The sequence below is a fragment of the Myotis daubentonii genome, chromosome 5 (genome assembly GCF_963259705.1).
Source record: "Myotis daubentonii chromosome 5, mMyoDau2.1, whole genome shotgun sequence".
In the NCBI taxonomy this organism is placed as follows: Eukaryota; Metazoa; Chordata; class Mammalia; order Chiroptera; family Vespertilionidae; genus Myotis; species Myotis daubentonii.
The window spans coordinates 33,332,466-33,350,783 of record NC_081844.1 but is presented as its reverse complement, the minus strand read 5'-3'; the positions used below and the strand labels follow the sequence as shown (position 1 = coordinate 33,350,783).

The 18,318-nt window shown below is 55.6% G+C and overlaps 1 protein-coding gene across 8 annotated transcripts; it reads right to left on the bottom strand.

Annotated features, from left to right (window-relative positions):
* Positions 1 to 7,103: 7,103 nt before the first annotated feature.
* ADAMTSL5 (ADAMTS like 5) lies at positions 7,104 to 17,870 on the bottom strand. 8 transcript variants are annotated; one of them, XM_059697330.1, is made up of 12 exons: positions 17,197 to 17,303; positions 14,760 to 14,832; positions 14,556 to 14,647; positions 14,254 to 14,314; positions 13,993 to 14,101; positions 12,870 to 12,997; positions 12,330 to 12,441; positions 11,611 to 11,697; positions 11,307 to 11,470; positions 10,817 to 11,015; positions 10,674 to 10,745; positions 9,876 to 10,326 (listed from the first exon to the last, which is right to left on the bottom strand). In XM_059697330.1, the coding sequence occupies exons 1-12, from the start codon at positions 17,208 to 17,210 to the stop codon at positions 10,025 to 10,027; spliced, it is 1,413 nt and encodes a 470-aa protein (XP_059553313.1). In that variant the 5' UTR covers positions 17,211 to 17,303; the 3' UTR covers positions 9,876 to 10,024. The 8 variants fall into 8 exon arrangements, with proteins under 8 accessions (XP_059553311.1, XP_059553313.1, XP_059553315.1 ...); XM_059697332.1 differs by lacking the exons at positions 14,254 to 14,314; positions 17,197 to 17,303 and adding an exon at positions 17,700 to 17,870 and having other exon boundaries at positions 14,556 to 14,650; XM_059697333.1 differs by lacking the exons at positions 14,254 to 14,314; positions 17,197 to 17,303 and adding an exon at positions 17,700 to 17,869.
* Positions 17,871 to 18,318: the final 448 nt, after the last annotated feature.

The following is an 18,318-nucleotide window of genomic DNA, read 5'->3' as shown; positions in this document are numbered from 1 at the left end:
CATGTACCACCTTTGGCCTGTCCCATTCTCAATCCTTGGTCACAGGCTCTGCCAGTGGCTCCAAGCTGCCTGGCAAATCCCAGGTCCAGTCTTCCTCAAAAGCATCTAGTGCGAGAGCCAATTCTTCCAACCAGCCCCAGGCCTATGGTCAGCAGCACCCCCAGCCATCTGTCACTTCCTTGGGCCCCTCCCAGCCAGCCCAGCAGTCCCCCGGCCCTGGTTCAGGCTCTGTGCATCATCCCAGCACCTTCTCCAGCCAGCCCCCCCCTACTGTGCCATCTCCCAGTGGTACCACCATCCCCATGCAGCCCCACAGCAGTCCCAGTAGACCAGGGGAGTCAGCCCTCAAGGGCTCTAAGTCCAACAAACATCAGAAGATGTCCCCAACACTGATATCTCCCAGTGGTACCACCATCCCCATGCAGCCCCACAGCAGCCCTAATAAACCAACGGAGTCAGCCCCCAAGGCCTCTAAGTCCAGCAAACATCAGAAGACGTCCCCAACACTGATATCTCCCAGTGGTACTGGCATCCCCATGCAGCCCCACAGCAGTCCCAATAGACCAGGGGAGTCGGCCCTCAAGGGCTCTAAGTCCAGCAAACATCAGAAGACATCCATAGCGCAGCCATCTCCCAGTGGTACCACCATCCCCATGCAGCCCCACGACAGCCCTAATAGACCAACGGAGTCAGCCCCCAAGGCCTCTAAGTCCAGCAAACATCAGAAGACGTCCCCAGCGCAGCCATCTCCCAGTGGTACCACCATCCCCATGCAGCCCCACGACAGCTCTAATAGACCAACGGAGTCAGCCCCCAAGGCCTCTAAGTCCAGCAAACATCAGAAGACGTCCCCAGCGCAGCCCCCAACCAGTACCTCAGTGCACGAGCAGCAGCCCCAAACCAGTACCTCAGAGCCCGAGCTGCCTGTCTCCTACCTTTCTGGGTTCCCTCTGGAGTACACCTCAGAGTCCACCACTGAAATCACCTGCCACTGGCCCCACCACCACTCCTGGCTCCAATACCTACAGCACTGCTGGCGCCTGAAACACCTATCCTGCTAGGACAGGGCTCAATAAAATACATCTCGCAGAGCCTTCTTTGCTGTCTGTCCTGGGTGTGTGTGTGGGCGGGGTGGGGGGGAACCAGGTGTTCTTTGCAGGGATCCTCCCATCTAATCAGGAGAGGTTGCTGTGTAGCCCCACTTTAAAGATAAGAAACTGAGGCCCAGAATTATGGTCTTGCCAAGTGGCTGAGATGAATCAGAGATGAGAATTGGAGTACAAGTCCCTTTTCTGGAAGGGGACCTCAGGAAGCTTCAGTAGGGAGTGGGTAGGGGAAGGAGCCAAAGAACTGGGTGTGGCCAAGCCTGGAACCTGTGTCCAGTGCACACCTGAGACCCTCTGTTCAGGTGCTGAGGGATCCAGGGACTATCCACTGGGGGAGCCGTGGCCATTCGTTTCAGCCAGCATCCCTCTGCAGGCAGCAGAGAGGCCTTGGGGCTGGCAGTTGACAGACTGGCATTCATGGAAATGGAGAGAGGGGAGTTGGGTGAACACTAACGGGGCCTCCTTCAGCCTTCACTTGGGTTTCCTTTGTGAGGCTGGCATGACCCTGTTCATGAAATCAGGAATGGATGCAGATGCAAAAAGCCCAAAGAAAGAACAGCAAATCCAATCCAACAGTATATAAAATACAGAATGCTCCCCTGTACAGCTATAGATCCCTGGAGGCAGATCTTGAACTGGAAGCTGGGGGACGGGGTGGGGGTGGGAGTGGAGCTGGACCAGGAGGCGGTCTCAGTGGAAGCAGGGGTGCCTGAAGCCTGAACTGCGCCTGCAACGAGCTCCACCTGGAGCCTGGGGATCAGGTTTTGTCCCCTGAGGAAGGGGCTGTAACACAAAGGCATCTGCTTTCACAGCTGGGGAGGACCTGGGCCCCACAGAATCCATCAGGCCACCCATCTCACCACTCAGCTCCTGCCACCCAAGCTCTGCTTCCCCGTGGTCTTAGGGGGCCACAGCTTCTGATGCAAACACAAGAGAAGGGTTAGCAGGATGAACCGCAAACCCTGACACTGCAGGTGCTTCTGAGGCTGTAACTCAGTGGTTCTCAACTGGGGGCAGTTTTTTCTCAAAGGTGCTGGGCAATGTCTGGAGACACCCAGTTCCTTTTCTTTTTATGGCAGTTAGTCTCTATTCTTTCAATTAAGAAAAAAAAGTAGTATTTAGTATGTGGCAGCGGAGGGCACCACACTAAATGCCGGGCATTCACTAGTGCAGTGATGGCGAACCTTTTGAGCTCGGTGTGTCAGCATTTTGAAAAACCCTAACTTAACTCTGGTGCCGTGTCACATATAGAAATTTTTTGATCTTTGCAACCATAGTAAAACAAAGATTTATATTTTTGATATTTATTTTATATACTTAAATGCCATTTAACAAAGAAAAATCAACCAAAAAAATGAGTTTGATTGTTGCCGGGAGCCGGTCCATCCTTGCTGTTTCAAGGGACCTGGCATATATGGCATACGGTTCTTAATATGTTTGCTCACCTTCTTGGCGCTGTGTTTTAACCAAGGTCACCTCTCCGAGAAAGGTTGAATCCCCAGGTAGGGATTTTCCCCTGAAGTTAGGGAGGGAATAAAACCCCTCAACTAAGTGCCAGGCGGGTAACTAATCACTTTAACTATGAACAATCATGCTTAAGCTACATAATCTTTACTCCCTGGAATGGAGATAAGAAACGCCCTAACCTTTGGAATAGAAATTGACAGGATTAAAATCAACTGGTATAAATACAGATGTAACAAGACAGAATTCAGAACACAGAACTTATAAGACAGAACTTCAGAGACAGGGCTTGGAAGACAGGACCAAGAGAGACAGAGCCTAGGCACAGAACCTACACAGAGCGTTCTCTAGAGACAGAAGAACTTCGCTGGAGAGAGCATGCCGGAGGATCCTGGACAGGGACTGGCCTCGGAGCCTGGAGGCGGAGCCTGGCGAGAGAGCATGGCAGGGGATCCTGGACTGAACCTGACTGCGGAGATTGGCAGGAGAGCCTGACTGGAACCTGGTGACTGAGCCTGGCTGGAGAGCCTCGACGGAGCCTGGCTGGAGAACCTAGCAAGACAACATGGACACAGAACCTGGCTGGAGATCCTATGCAGAACCTCTCTGGAGATCCAGACCAGAACTTGGCTGGAGATCCTGGCTAGAGATCCTGGCTAGGCTGCTGATCAACTGAACACTGTCTCCGTGTCCTTCCTTCTTCGCCGACTCCGTCTACGCCTTTGGGAACCCCTGGACCTGCTGGGGTTGGACCCCGGCAGATTGTCACCTCTGACACTCGTGTCATAGGTTCGCCATCACTGCACTAGTGAGTAAAAGGAAATCTTTGCCATTTAAATTGAGGACAGGCAAGGAGACAGGAAATGGAAAGAGGGTACCCAAGAAATATGGAGAGGAAAGGAAGCAGTGACAAAAAAGGAGAGATGCCTGAGGTGGTGAGTGAGCTGACACCTGAGAAATGAGCAAGGGCAGGCCTGAAAGGCAAAGGCAGGGACAATCGGGCTGTGGAGCCTGACCTGGGGGCACCTGGCTCAGCTGAGGGACTAACGGAGGGCCCCGGAGATCCTTCCAGAACAGAGGTGCCTAGGGGGTCTGCGCCATCACACTCTCCCTCACTGTTTTCACGTTTTGACTCAAATGCCTTCTTCGCAGGGAGGTCTTCCCTGATCCCTCTATATAAAATCTACATGACCCGCCATGTCTCCATCTCAACATGACGTGTTTTACCTATTTCTCTTGCCTCTCGCCTGCCTGCCCCATTAGACTGTGAGCGCCACAGCGGCTGAGTTTCTGTCTGTCCCGTGCTGTGTTCCGCCTGGAACATAGTAGCAGGTCAATAAACATTTGCTAAACTAATTAATAGCTCTAGGAAGGCTTAACAGAAAAGGCAGCCATGGTCGAGTTCCCCTCGGACCCGCCCAACAGGCCCCACCACCCTCCGACCAGGGATGAAAGCGACTCCCAGGCCTACGCTTGGCCGCTTGGCCGACTCTGCTCAGCTTCAGTCCAGCCTTACGCACGGCCTCAGGTCCTCACGAGTCTCAGGGCCCCTGGCCAACCCTCTCCCATAGATCCCACCACCTCCCGCCCCACCCCGCAACCCCCTGCCGCAGCGGCCGGTGTCTGCTCTGCTCTGGGGTGGGTGTGCGCAGCGTTGGAAGGCGAAGACCCTACCGTCCCTGACCAAGACACCCAGTTTTTGCCCAAACACATCAGCCAAGTCTTGCAATCCTGTGACATGCCATGCCCCTCGCTCCTTAGCCAGGCTTGCAGTTCCCAGCTGGTGGTGACTCTAAGACAGCTTTCCCCAAAAAGGAGGCAGCCCTCTGCAGCTACCAATACCACTGCCCGTGTCCTCATCCTTGAGAATTCTAACAAAGGAGGAGGAAGTGCTGAGTGTTACGCGGATATTGAGCGTTTGTTGTATTCCAACCCCTCCTCTAGGAGCCAGGGTTACAGTATTGACCCAGAGAGTTAAAAATTTCCTGCTCCTGGTAGTTTGGGAAGGCAACAATTGGCATGATACATGTATAACATGTCAGAGGGAGCCCTGGGGCTCAGTTGGTTGGAGCATCACCTGTGCATCTAAGGGTCGTGGGTTCAACTCCTGATCAGGGCACATACCCAGATTTCGGGTTCAATCCCCAGTTCAGGGCGCATATGGGAGACAACTGATCCATGTTTCTCTCTCACAATGATGATGTTTCTCTCTCCCTCACCCTTAAATCAATAAAATAAAAAAATTTAATTAAAAAAAAAACATGTCAGAGTGAGGTGAATGACATGGGGAAATGCAGCCGAAGTTGAGGGGGCCAGGGCTGCAATGTCAGGGTCAGAGAAAGGCCTGTCTATGAAAATGACATTCATGTAAAGACATGAAGAAGGTGAGGGCATGAATCTGGTGAGAATCGGACAGGGGTGGTCCAGCAGAGAGAAGAGCCTCTTCAAAGGCAGAGCCTGGCAGAGTGTAGGAAGAACAGGGAGACCTGTGTGGCTGGATCTGAGTGAATGAGGGGGAGAGAGGAGGTGAGCCAGGGGGTGGACCGTGCAGATATCTGGAAGGCGTGGTAAGGACTTTGGCTTTTCCTGGGGATGTAAGATTTGTCAAGAGGGAGGAAGGGACTGATCAAAGGTCTGCTAAGAGGCCTACGTGGGTGTTGGGGACAGGGATCTCAGAATCTGCTTATCACTGGCCCAGCTGTTTGAAGAATGTGCTGTGGCTGTGGCCTGGGGGTGGGGCAGTGCTGGGCTCGCTCTGCACCTTGCTTCCCCCCTACCCTGCTGTCCCTGGTCAGTGATGGCGAACCTATGACACGCATGTCAGAGGTGATACGCGAACTCATTTTTTTGGTTGATTTTTCTTTGTTAAATGGCATTTAAATATATAAAATAAATATCAAAAATATAAGTCTTTGTTTTACTATGGTTGCAAACATCAAAAAAATTCTATATGTGACTCGGCACCAGAGTTAAGTTAGGGTTTTTCAAAATGCTGACACGCTGAGCTCAAAAGGTTCGCCATCACTGCCCTAGGTGGTGAAACAGGTGCTCAGAGGCTGTCCCTGTCCCCCTGCCCTGGTCAGCTCACCAGGCAGTACAGATAGGGAGGATACACACCTGTCTCCCCAGATGGAAACAGTGACCTTTAGCCCCTCAGACTTGTTTTATTTTATATTTTTTATTGTTTTTTTAAATATATTTTTATTGATTTCAGGAGAGAGAGAGAGAGAGAGAGAGAGAGAGAGAGAGAGAGGAGAGAGAGAGAGAGAAATATCCATGATAAGAGAGAACCATGGATTGGCTGCCTCCTGCTCGCCCCCTATTAGGGATCGAGCCTGTAACCCAGGCATGTGCCCTGACCGGGAATCCAACCTGTGACCTCCTGGTTCATAGCCACGCCGGCTGAGCACATAGTTTGTTTTATTCTTAAACCTACAGAAAAGTGTAACCAGTGACTCAGAGCTACTAAGGCAACAGGGCCAGCCCCTCCCAGTCACTCCCCACCCCCAATGGTATCTCTGTCCTTTCCTATCTGACTCAGAGCTGTGTCTGTGAGACTCACACCACTGTGGGCACTATCAGTACTTTGCTCTTTTTCATTGGTGGAGAGCATTTCATCCTGTGGGTAGGCCAGAATTATTTGCCCCATTCCATTGTTGATGGGCATTTGAGTAGTTTCCCATTTTGGGTTATTATGACTAAAGCTGCTAGGAACATTCTAGAACTGACCTTTGGTGAGTGCGGCTCTCCTTTCTCAGAGATTGGAGAGTATAGGGTGAGCCTCTGAGTCTTCTGGGGCGACCATAACAAATTACCACACACTGGGGGCGGGGGGCCTTGAAACAACAAAGATTCAGTCTCTCACATTATGGGGGCCAGAAGTCAGTGTTAGGGGCCACGCTCCCTCCTGCGATTCCAGGGAGGGTCCTTCCGGCCTGTTCCAGCTTCTGGGCTTGTGGCCTCATTGCCCCAGTCTCTGCCTCCATTGTCACATGGCCCTCTTCTCTGTCTCTCCTTTGCATGCCTCTTATGAGGATACTTGTCATTGGATTTAGTGCCCACTCAGGTAATCCGGAATGATCTTATCTTGAGACCCTTAATTATATCTGCCAAGATCCTTTTTCCAAATAAGATCCCATTCACAGATTCTGGGGGTTGGGACTTGGACATATCTAACTTGCTACTGAGATTTTTGTTCATCTATAGCAGACATGGCCAAACTGTTTTCCAAAGTGGTTCTGCCAACCTCACCTGTATGCCCACATCTAAACCTGTGAGCTCTCAGACAGTCCAAGGCTTTCTGTGGCTCTTTAAGTGGACATGTGTCCTCCCATGTGTCAGCCGTCTGGTACAGGGTCAGTGAGAGAAGGGCAGATGACAGAGTGGTGCCCTCTGCAGAGAATTAGAAAGGAAAAACATGACAGACCCCCCAGAGCTGGCGTTCAGAAATATTGAAAACAACCTTTTGTGGGGCTAATGAAATAATTACAATTACCGTTATTCTTACTAATATGGATGCAAGTTTCAAACATGCCTGTTTTAATTCATCTTTTAATAAACATCACCATCTGTGGGAAGTCAATTTGGAGAATTCCCAGTTCTGTACAAGCAAGGATGTGCCACCTGTGCTTCCTTCAAGAGGAGGTTCCTACCCATTTGCAGTCACTCCGGGCAATGTGTGTGCCTCTAACCCAGATGGGCTAGCGTATCCCTGCAGGGACACAGTAACTAATGAAAAAGGGCTGAGGACTGACTGTAAAGAGGAAAAAAACAGAATGCTTCACTTTGTTTCTGTCATTCTATGTAACCACCTGGAGTTATTAGTGTTTCAATGCAAAACAGCATAATACGTTGCTTGGCAAGTACAAATGGTAGTTCCTTCCTGAACCACCACGCTGTTGAATTTGAGCAACTTTAGAATTGCAAGATTTTCTTCTCTCTCTTTTTTTTAAAAGGTTTTTTTTAAAAAATATATTTTATTGATGTTTTACAGAGAGGAAGGGAGAGAGATAGAGAGTTAGAAACATCAAAGAGAGAGAAACATCGATCAGCTGCCTCCTGCACATCTCCTACTGGGGATGTGCCCGCAACCCAGGTACATGCCCTTGACCAGAATCGAACCTGGGACCTTTCAGTCCGCAGGCCGACGCTCTATCCACTGAGCCAAACCGGTTTCGGCTCTTCTCTCTTTAAACGGTTAGACTGCTTTAAAATGAAAGAGCATATCAAAACAATGGCATGTTTACTGGGAGTGTTACAAGACCATTACAGGAGGAGCTGTGAAAGGCTGGGGAAGTCACTGCTCTCGGCCACAGGCCACCCTGTCTGCCGGAGGAGACTCTGTGCTGGCCCTTCCCAGGAGCAGGCACCTCTCGTCAGCCAGTCCAGATGCTTTGGGATTAGGAGTTCTGGGGCTGAGAAGGCCTGAGACCCTTATTCCCAGACATATCCCCATACTACATGGAGGCAGAGGGGACAACCTCAGGCCAGTGGTGGGAAGAATGGAGCCGTAAGTGGGTGCTGGTGTAAGGCTGGTGGGTGAGGAGAGGCATTCTTGAGGAAGGCAAGTGCAGATGAGAGAAGTGGGGTGGAGGAGGAGGTACATAAGCATAGGGCCCTTCAGGGCTGCAGGTAACCAGTGCCTTGACTACCTTTCCCCCATCCTGCCACCAGTGGGCGCCCAGGCCCCACATCTCCCTCCAGAACTGCATCCCACTTTGCCCACGGAAGTTGGGGCACTGAGGTTTCTCCAGCTTCAGCACTCGTTGCAGATGACAGAGCCAGGCCTGGGATGGTCTAAGCACTGTTGGGCCCCTGGCATACAGTAGGCACTCAATAAATACCCGTTGGAGGAATGCATGAGTGAACTGAGGGGCTAGGGAAGGAATCCAGAAGAGTGTGATTCCCATGATCAGAGCCAGGAAGCGCTGAAAGGGTACTCACAGACCGGGAAATTAAGGCCAGGAGAGGGGAGTGGTCTGGCCTCAGGTCATCTGCAAAGTCAGGGGCTGAGCCCATCCAGCTCTGAGACCTGGATATTGTGTGCCCCTTGCCCACTGCCAGTATCCATGCTAGCGGGGAAAACACAGCCATGATAGTACAGAAGAGCAGATTGTCCCAAAATGACAGTGTGGGGCACCCATCCGGAACGGGGAGGCAGAAGACAGCGCCCTCACCCAGAGTGGGGGAGGGTTTGCTGAGCCACCCCCCACACACCCTCACTTCTCACATGACTGATGTCTGCCCTCTTGCTCCAGAAGAATAAATGAAGAGAATCTCTGACAACACAGGAAGATGAGGATGGCCTGAGGGGAGGGGCTCTGGCTGCTTCCTTTGCTGGGGAGGCCTGAGATGAATGCGTGGCCCCCACGCAGGCCTGGAGAAGAGGCTTGGGACCTATAAAAGCCATGTTTACCCATCCTCATATAGTCCCTGTCCTCCACTCCCACAAAGTGTCAGACATTCTGAAGGGAGGTGGGGAACGGACCAGGTAGAGGGGATGGGGTTTGTGAGATCACATGTGTACACGCTGTGAGAGCACAGTTGTGGATCCCACTACCAGTGCATCCACACATTTCTGTGGCCAAGTGTGCCCTTGTTTTAAAAAATTGCTTGTAAAAACTAAGTAGAAATATAAAAGGGGTGAACAGCAGTGTGGACTGGAGGAACCCCTTCTAGAATTGCGGAGGTTGTCAAAATTATCTTTGAATACTCATGGGGCTGTAAAGTAAACCATAGGGAATATAGTCAATAATATTATGATAACTATGCATGATGATAATTGGGCACTGGAAATACCAAAGGGAGCACTAGGTAAGTATATGATTGTCTAACCACTAAGCTGTACACCTGAAATCAATACAAAATTGAAAGAGCCTTCTGGTAGTCAGCACAAAAGGGGAAATGAGTATGTTACAGTGCCTAGTTAGGCATGTGTTCTAGTGGGTATGTCTGTCTGTGACAATGTCTCTGAATACATTGTGGTGAATGGGTAAATGGCAGCAAGAAGAGAGGGCACAGAGTTTCAGGGAGTTACATAGTGAGGAGCTTCCTGGTAGCCAAGGCAAGAGGGGAAACGGATACATTACAATGTCTCCTTAGGCATGTCTTCCTATGGGCCCTGCTTGCGTGTGAGAGCGTCTCTAAGCAAGTGAGTGTGAGGCAAGGGGAATAAAAGTAGACACAAAGTTTTTGAGTAAAAGAAAGCTATCAGTTTCCTGGCAGTCAGGGTGAGAGAAGAAATCAGAGTTAAAGAAGCAATTCAGTGTTTTCTCATCAGCGCCTGCCTACTGTGAGAGTGGATCTGACTGACGGTACGCAAAGGTGTGTAAATGTGTATGAGGGAGAGGTACATAGCTGTGGTGGGAGATAGTTCTGAGTTCCTTGGAAGCCAGGCAAGAGAGGAAATAGGCTGAGTTTGAGCCTGGTCAGGCACATCTTTCTGGTCTGGGGGCTCAGACAGGGCAGTGTCTGGCAGCCAGGCGTACTCGGCTGTCCTCGGCGGGGCTCCAGGGCCGGGCATAGCCAGCGTGGGGCAGCAGCAGCCGGTCCTGAGTGCCATCGGGGTTGACAAGGCGCTGGGCAGCCAGCAGGTACTCTCGATGGAGGGCCATTGGTGGGCAGGGGCAGCGGCCAGGTGCCCACACATACTCGAGGGACTGCAGTGGCGAGCGGTTCTTGTAGACAAGCTGCACACGCACCTCATAGCGGGTCTCCTGGGCCTGGCGGAGGTGGCCCAGCACTCGAGCCCGGAACACTGTGGGCAGGGTGGTGCTGAGGCCAGTTGGATGGCCCAACCTGGACACCCATTCATGCATCCCATTGCCATATGAGGAAACTTGGGGTCAGGTGGGGCATGGGGAGCCCCTAGGGACTGTGGAGAGGGTCCTGGGGTCAAGATCAGGTCAGGATCAATGAGGACTTAGAGGTCAAATTAGAGCAAAGGGCCAAACCAAGAAGTCAAATTAGGGCCAGAAGGGGTCAAGTTGGAGTCAAATCAAAGACTCAAGAGTAAAGTCAAAACAGGGTCAGATGTCAGCAGGAAAGTAGCCAAGTTTAGGTCAATTAGGGGCCAGGTGAGGGTTGCGGAAAAGGGTCTCTCACCAAAGTCACTGCCGCAATAGTGGAGCAGCCGGTGGGCGCGACCGCGGGTGTCGGGACAGGGTGGGCAGGGATCTGTGAGATAGTGCAGTTAGGGCACACGCCCGCCTCCCTGCTCGCCCCCATAGTGGCTATTCCCTGCTCACCTGGGGTGGGCTTTGGGGTCCGTGTGGGGAAAGCGGCCAGGGCTTCCTGGGGCTCAAGGGACTGGGGCTGCACCTCCGGAGGCTGCGGCTGCCTCAGGGACCAGCCCAGGGCCTGGGCCTGCTCCTGGAAGGGGCCATAGCGCTCCCTAGGGAGCCAGAACTCGAACTCAATGCCGGGATTGGGCTCCTGCAGGAGGACCTAGGGAGAAGGTCACACACTAGGGAGCCGAAATCAGAACTGGTGGCCCAGCCTCCATCCTCTGGCCTTCTCCTGATTCTCTACCCTAGCCTCCCTCCTCTGACTTTCTACCTCACCCTGGCCCCTCTGACACTCTCTCTAATCCGATCTCATCCCTCTGACTCTCTGTTCCTAGCTTCCCCACTCTCACTCTCTATCCCGACTCCCCCTCTCTGTCCCCAGCCTCCCCGGGGTCCTTTAATCCCTACCACCACCACGTGCCCAGCCGCCCCTTGGAGGCCCGGCACGCACCTGCAGGAGCAGGTCTTGGGACGTGGGTCCGGCCGCGCGCAGCGTCTCCTCCGGCCCCGCAGCGCGGGTGTAGACCACGCGGGTGCCCGCCGCCTCATACATCCCGGACGGGCTCACCTCCCCGTTGCCATTGAGCACGTAGCGCCCGTCGCCCCCCATCAGCGCTGCAAGGGAAGGGTCAGCCCAGGCTCCCCGGAACCCGCCCCTCCACCTCCCGACCCTGCGTCCCCCTCCTCCGGCCTCAGTCTCCCGGCTTCATCGAGGCGGCCAGGAGGGCGCCTCCCCCTCGGAACCTCTGCGGTACCCAGGTGGTTTCGGCTCCGATGGGCGGCGTAGATGTGCCTGGCGCCCTCGGGGATCAGAGTCACGTTCCAGTATCCTGCGAAGGCTCCTGGGCGGGAAGGAAGGAGGATGCTGCGGTGCGGGTGGCGGGTTGTTTGAGGGATGCTTTGAGGATTAAATGAGATACTGAGGCTAAGGAGATTGGCCTTGGTACTGGTACCCCAACAACGGTCCGTAAACGTTTGGGGTTAAGATTAATATCGCCTAGCCCTGGCCGGTTTGGCTCAGCGGATAGAGCGTCGGCCTGCGGACTCAAGGGTCCCAGGTTCGATTCTGGTCGGGGGCGTGTGCCTTGGTTGCGGTCACATCCCCAGTGGGGAGTGTGCAGGAGGCAGCTGATCGATGTTTCTCTCTCATCGATGTTTCTAACTCTTTATCCCTCTCCCTTCCTCTCTGTAAAAATCAATAATATATATTAATATATATATATGTGTATATATATATATATACATATATATATATAAAAAGATTAGTATTGCCTACGTGAGGCAGCGAAGGGGTTAGATTTAGAACCACATCTGTTCTGGGAAGGGCGGGACAATCTGGCAGTGACCAATCAGAATGATGAACGAGAGGGGGCTGCGCCGCAGGCTGCCCAATCAGCACGGAATTCACTTCCGTGCCTGCGGCTTCGTAAAGGGTCGGCTCTGGGAGAGTGGAGAGGACGGGGCGAGAGGTCACCCGTGTCACGGAACACGCGCTGCACGAAGAGGCACGAGTCGTTGGTGCCGCCGCAGCGACCACAGTGGTCCTCGCGGGCGTCCGAGCCCATCAAACCGTCACAGCCGGCGTTCTAAGCGGATGGGAGGACACATGTCAGAGAGACCCCCTGCCCCAGCCCGGGCCTCGGCCCGGGAGAGGGGGGCGGGTTCTGAGAACGAGGGGGCGGGGCCTAGAGACGAGGGTGGGGCCTGAGGTAAAAGAGATGGGACCTGGGAATAAAAGGATGGGCCCAGAAGGCGGGGTCTGGGTGGGGCCTAAGGAGAGGTAGGGGCGGGGCCTGTGGAAGAGGGCGGGGTCATGGAACAAAAGGAAGGGGGCTTGGCGGGACTTGAGAGTGAAAGGGCGGACTCTGGAGAGAAGCTAGGAGTGAAGTCTATGGAGGGGCGTGGCCCGGTGGGAGGGGCGGGGCTAGGAGGGGGCGGGACCTAAAACTAAATGAATTCGGTCTGGGATGCGGTGGGAGGTGGGCTGGGCTGGGCGGGTCCTGGCAGTCCTTACTAGGCAGCGGCCAGCCACGCAGAGTCCCCGGCTACCCCAGCTGCAGGGAGTACCATCCAGGACGCGGCCAAAGCTGTGGTAGAAGGCATGTCCCACGGCCAGGCAGTTGAGATCGCACTGGTTGGGCGCTGGGGGTGGAAGGACAGAGTGGACCAGGGGTCTTCTATCCCAGTTACAGCCCCCTTCCCGCTAGCCTCCCAGAGAGAGCCACCCCCTTGGGCAGATGAGGCCCAGAGACTCAGCCAAAACTGCACATGCAGGTTGAAGCAGGGCCAGGACTGGGCTTCGGCATTTGGCCTCCAGCTTTCTGACTCTCCCAGGCAGATATCCTGGGCCTGCATGCATGCATTCATTCCACAAACACTCAAATAACCATTTCCAGACGTGATTCTAGGCTCAGCGTTGAGCAGAGCTGCGCCCAGCAGGTGCCCAATAAAAAGTGTTTGTCCAGTGCTGACTGGGTCCCGTATAGCATGTGTCTTTAGCCCCAGGACTCAGCTTCCCCCTCTGCTTGGCAGCAGGGAGCAATGAGCAGTCCACTCACTCCAGCCCATAGCTCTGACTCCTGCTCCTCCCATCTCCCTCAGCTTGGCTGGCTGACCCAGCCTGGAACAGCGCCCCAGCTGGCCCTGGTGGGCTAATGCTTAGGGCAAAGGGAAAAAAACACGATGAGGTTTACAAATGGAACTTCCTTTATTCTAGGCTTTTCTTACCTGTGCCTGCCCTCTCCATAGCATCTGAAGCTGCCTGTCTCCCTTAAACCTGGAGGCATGCTGCCCCCAGCACACAGTTATATAACTCACTAATTTCAGCTAAATACTGGCAACATTTCCTGCTACCAAGATAAGTTTGAGAACTGTTGGCCTCTGGATTCAGCCCTGAGTAAATCCTCAGTCTGGTGTTCAGCCCTGTGCGGAATAGACCCAGCCTCCCCTGCCTCTGCTTTACATCTCTCACATGCTTTCCCCCTTCCCTTCACCAACTCCTACATATCCTTCAAAGCCCAAGTGCTAATGCCTACTTCTCCTTACAACCCTCCAAGTCCCATTCTTTCTTAGCAGCCCCTTCTCCCTGCCAGCTCTGAGTTGTTTCCTCTGGACCAACAGGAGGGCAGGCTACTCACCACCATAGAAGGGCACCCATTGGTAAGTCTTCTGGGGGCCCAGGACAGGGTGGCCATTGTAGAGGGCACACTGGAGGTCTCGGAAGGGCATGGCTCCTGGGGGACAGTCCTGGGGACAGAGATGGGTGGGTTAGAGGCTGGGACAGACTCAGGGGAGTCCAGAAAATCTGGCAGGGTGGCAAACATATTTGGGGGCATGAGTGGGGAAGCAGCAGGGCTTCAGGGCAGACTCGAGGGGTCTTGGAGGTGGACAGAACTTACTGGCAGCTGGCAGAGGCGGTACTCATGGGTGTCCCCCCAGCACAGCTCTTCCCTGGGGAGCCTGTGAGGAGCAGGGTGGCCAGACTGTGGTCAGGTTTCCCAGTAACCTCCTTCCCAGAGCCCACCTGCTCACCCCTCACCCTCCCACACCAACCCTACCCACATTCCAGGTGCATTCGTAGGATTAAAAGGCACAGCATGTGTGGGCAGGTCAAGGGTGTGTTCAGGGGCTGGGCCTGGCTGGCAGGAGGGAAGGGTCAGGAACCCGCTCAGCCGAGCCCGGCTTCGTGCTCACTGCTCACCGGACACAGCGCCGGCTTCGCACAGAGAGTCCCTGCCCACAGGAGCTGGAACAGCGGCTCCAGGAACCCCATGGTGTCCACTCCCCTGGACCCTACTTGGAGAAAGAGAGGCATGGTCAGCATGGAGGGGAGGTTGGCAACCCCCACATGGCTATGGGGTCTCCATGCCCAATGCTCCCTGGGCTCATGTCCCCCCCCCCTTACCTGAGCACTGCCTCCCAAACCACAGTTCAGGAGGGTCCATAGCAGGAGCAGGAGGTTCCGGAGGGGCTGGGGTCTGGGGAAGCAGAGGGAGTCTTTGCAGTGGAGGTGTGAGCAGGCCGGGGGTTGAACCCCAGCTCTGCCCTGACTATGTGATTTGGGGCAGTAACTGAACCTCTCTGAGCCTCCCCTTCTTATATCTGAAAAATGTATTCATAATACAGCCCCCCTCACAGGAAATTTTTGAGAAGTCCTTCGGATCAGGTAAGAAAAATGGGAGGCACAGAGTCTGGAATATAGATGAGTTCAAATTATTATTATTATTATTATTACTATTATTGGTTGTTTATTGTCTTATGATGCACACAGTAGGTGCTTAATCAGTGTCTAATGACAGAACAGATCATTCCAGGATAAGTGCACAAGTGTCTCCAGGGTCAGGGCGCCTCACTGCTCTCTCCACCATCATTGCTTCTACCTTCCTGCGCGGCCAGGGGCCAGCGACTCCCCTTCCCCAGGTGTCAGTTTCCCCATCTATGCACTGGGGACCAGCTGGGGTCAGTCCAGGACTCTGAGACCTTGCAGAGGGAGCAGCCCGTGGGGGCTGGGTCCCTTCAGGGCTCCATCCGATCCCAAACCCTCGGCAGCAGGTGTCCCCATACTGGGGAGGGGCAGAAAGGGGTCAGCCAGCACCTCATGGCTGCAGGAGCAGAGGGTGTGGGATGGAGGGCCAGGGTGGTCTGGAAAGGGAAGAGGGCCCCTGATGAGGATGATGCAGAAAACAGGGAGACAGCTGGGTGGGGGGCCGGGCTGGCAACTTTGCCTCAGTTTTCCCGTCTGTCAGGAGAAATATAAAGCCACTTGCCATGCACACCCTCCGCGTGACCATGACATTGGCAGAGGAAGGAAGGGGGAAGTGGCCACCTGGTGAGTCCTTCCTTGGAACAGAGCCAGGGAGCCCAGCAGTCAGCAGTACCCAAAGCACACGCAGGACAAACTGGAATCCTCCAGCCCCCGAGCTCCTGGGCACTGGGTGGGGGAAGGCCGGACCTCATTGGATCTATGGCCCCTCTTGAGCCTCAGTTTCCCTGTATCTCAGGCCCTCCTGGCTATGGCATTTGGGGCACGAAGGGTCTGGTGCTGAGTGGCTCCAGGTGCCGAAAGCCTGGGAGACCACCAGGTGGGCCCCCTCTCCCACCAGAGCTATGCCTGCCGGTTGCATCTCCGCCCCTTTCTGAACCCAGGGCCCGGGCTGGCCCAGGAAGCAGGAAATTGGGAGAGGAGAGCAAAGATAGGGGAGGGGGCTGGTCTTCTGAACCCCTTCCTGACTCAGCACTGAGGTGGGGATCTAGGCGATGGAAAATAAGGGGCTAAAAGGACCACCCTCCACTCCCCAGAGCCCCGGCCCGGAAGAGCAGGAAAGCTTACACCCCGTTTGGGCTGACCGAGGGTGTGACCTCAGCGCAAGCCACGCCTCTGGGCCTCAGTTTCCCCAGGAAGAAGTGGGGATGAGCTTTCTCTCACCCGGCGGATTGCTGCCTCACCGTACCCCCCACCCCCTCTCCACGAGACCCAGGAGGCACGGACCCGGGGCGGGGGGCGGGGGGGGGTATAGGAAGAGGGGCTTACCGGCGACGTAGAGCGCTGGCGGTGCGTCCCGGCTCTCCCGACCGCTCCAGGATGAGCGGAAGCGGCGGGGCCCTCGGAGGGGGGCGGGGGTACCCCAGGGCGGCCACTTCCACCCGGCCTCCCAGGGCGCGCCCAGCCCGGGGTCCAGAGGGGCGGCGGCCCGGTGCGCCCTCACGAGGCCGTGGAGCGCTTCCGCGCGGATCGGCGGCGGCGGCGGACTGCCCCGCGCGGGCCCGGGCTCCCCTGAACTCTGGTCTGGTGTCTGAGAGTCCATGTCCCGGTGACCTTGTGAAGCCCAGGGCGGGAGAGCCGCGAGGACACTGGCCGTCCTTACCCCCACCCCGGGACTGCTATTCCGGGCGCCGCGCTCAGGGCCGGGGAATGTGCGGGAACCGAGGTCGCCCTGCCCCGGTTCCGAGAGTCCGGGTCCCTGCTTCCTCTCCACCGACGCGCAGATGGCGTCCCCGCGACGGTTCCCTACCCCGCTCTCCGGCCCTTCCCTCAAGGTCAGCCTCCCCAGGACCCCGCCCGCTGCAGGTCGGATCCGGGGGTTCCCGCTCCACGCCCTGGCCTCCCCAAGTGCAGGGCCCCCAGCGCACGGAGGAGAAGCTCAGCCCCAGGGGTTGGGCGCGAGGGGCGGGGAGCCCACTCCCTGCAGGCGCATTTCCGGGCGCTGCTGTCACCGCGGGACGAACCCCACCCCGCCTCCCGCCCTCCCTGCCAGGCCCCCCGACTGTGAGCGACGGCTTTGGGGCCAGACCCGGGTCCAGAGGTCCCCATTCTGCATGGCCCTGCCCTCACCCTCTCCGACCTCAACTTTCCCATTCGGGCAAGGGGGCACCGCGACCCTTTCAGCTGGACGTCAGCTCTTGGCGCGGACTGGCGAGGTCAGGGTTACTCCAGGGCTCCCACCACCGCACCCTTTCCAGGGTGCCGCCTTCCCCCGCCCACAGGCACGCAGCAGGCGTCCTCTGCCCGCCCCTCCCCCAGCTCCTCGCTGTCACCCACGGTGCTCCGTGGTAGGTAGGTTGAGGAAATGGGGCACCAAGGGGGTCCTCTGCCCCCAGGCTCCGGCCAGACTCAGCTTGAGTGCCTCCTCTTCCTGGAAGCCCACCATGGGTCTCCCAGCCCTGACCACAGGGAGAGAGGGGTTGCGTGTCTACACTCCAGCCTGGAGCAGCTCAAAACAGAGCCACCCAATGCCTTTTGTTTCTTCAACATTTATTGAGAACCTACTACGTGCCAACACACTGGTGAACCACCCAGCCAGCCAGGCTAGTGAGGGAGGCAGGCGCCGAGTCGGTCTCATCTTACCTTGTGATCAGGTGCTCAGAGGAAACAGCCCCGGGCCCACTGCAGATGTGGGGGACATCAGGAAGGCCCTCATTGAGGAGGTGATTGCCACAGGAGGTGGGGGGAAGGGCAGCCCAGGCAGAGGGCACATCCAGTGCAAAGGCCTCGAGGCTGGACTAAGAGAATAAAGTTAGGCGGTGGAGTGGGTGGAGCAAGTGGCCTGAGTGGGGGAAGGGATGAGGTCAGAGGCAGGAAAGGAGCGTAGGGAGGTGGAAGAGTGTTCAAGCTTTGGAAAATCTACCCCTGGCTGCCATGGGGGAAAGAGGGGGCCGGGAAAGTGGTGAGAGGCAGCAGTGGTGGTTCTGGGCAGGGGCTGAGCCAGGGTGTCCCTGGGGGTGAGAGCAGTGGGTGGCTCCCAGCTGTTTGGGAGTGGAGTCTGCAGGAGTTGCTGATGGATCCCATGGGGGAGTGCTGGGAAAGTTTGAGTCCGAAGCTTGGCCTGAGTGGCTGGTGAAGGGAGGTGCCCATGTACTGAGGGCGGCAGGCTGAGGGGGTAGCGTGAATCCAGTGGTCACTTCTGAATGGCTCTACAGTGAGATGTCTGTGGGTCACCAAGAAGAGGCTGGGAATCCAGGGGTCA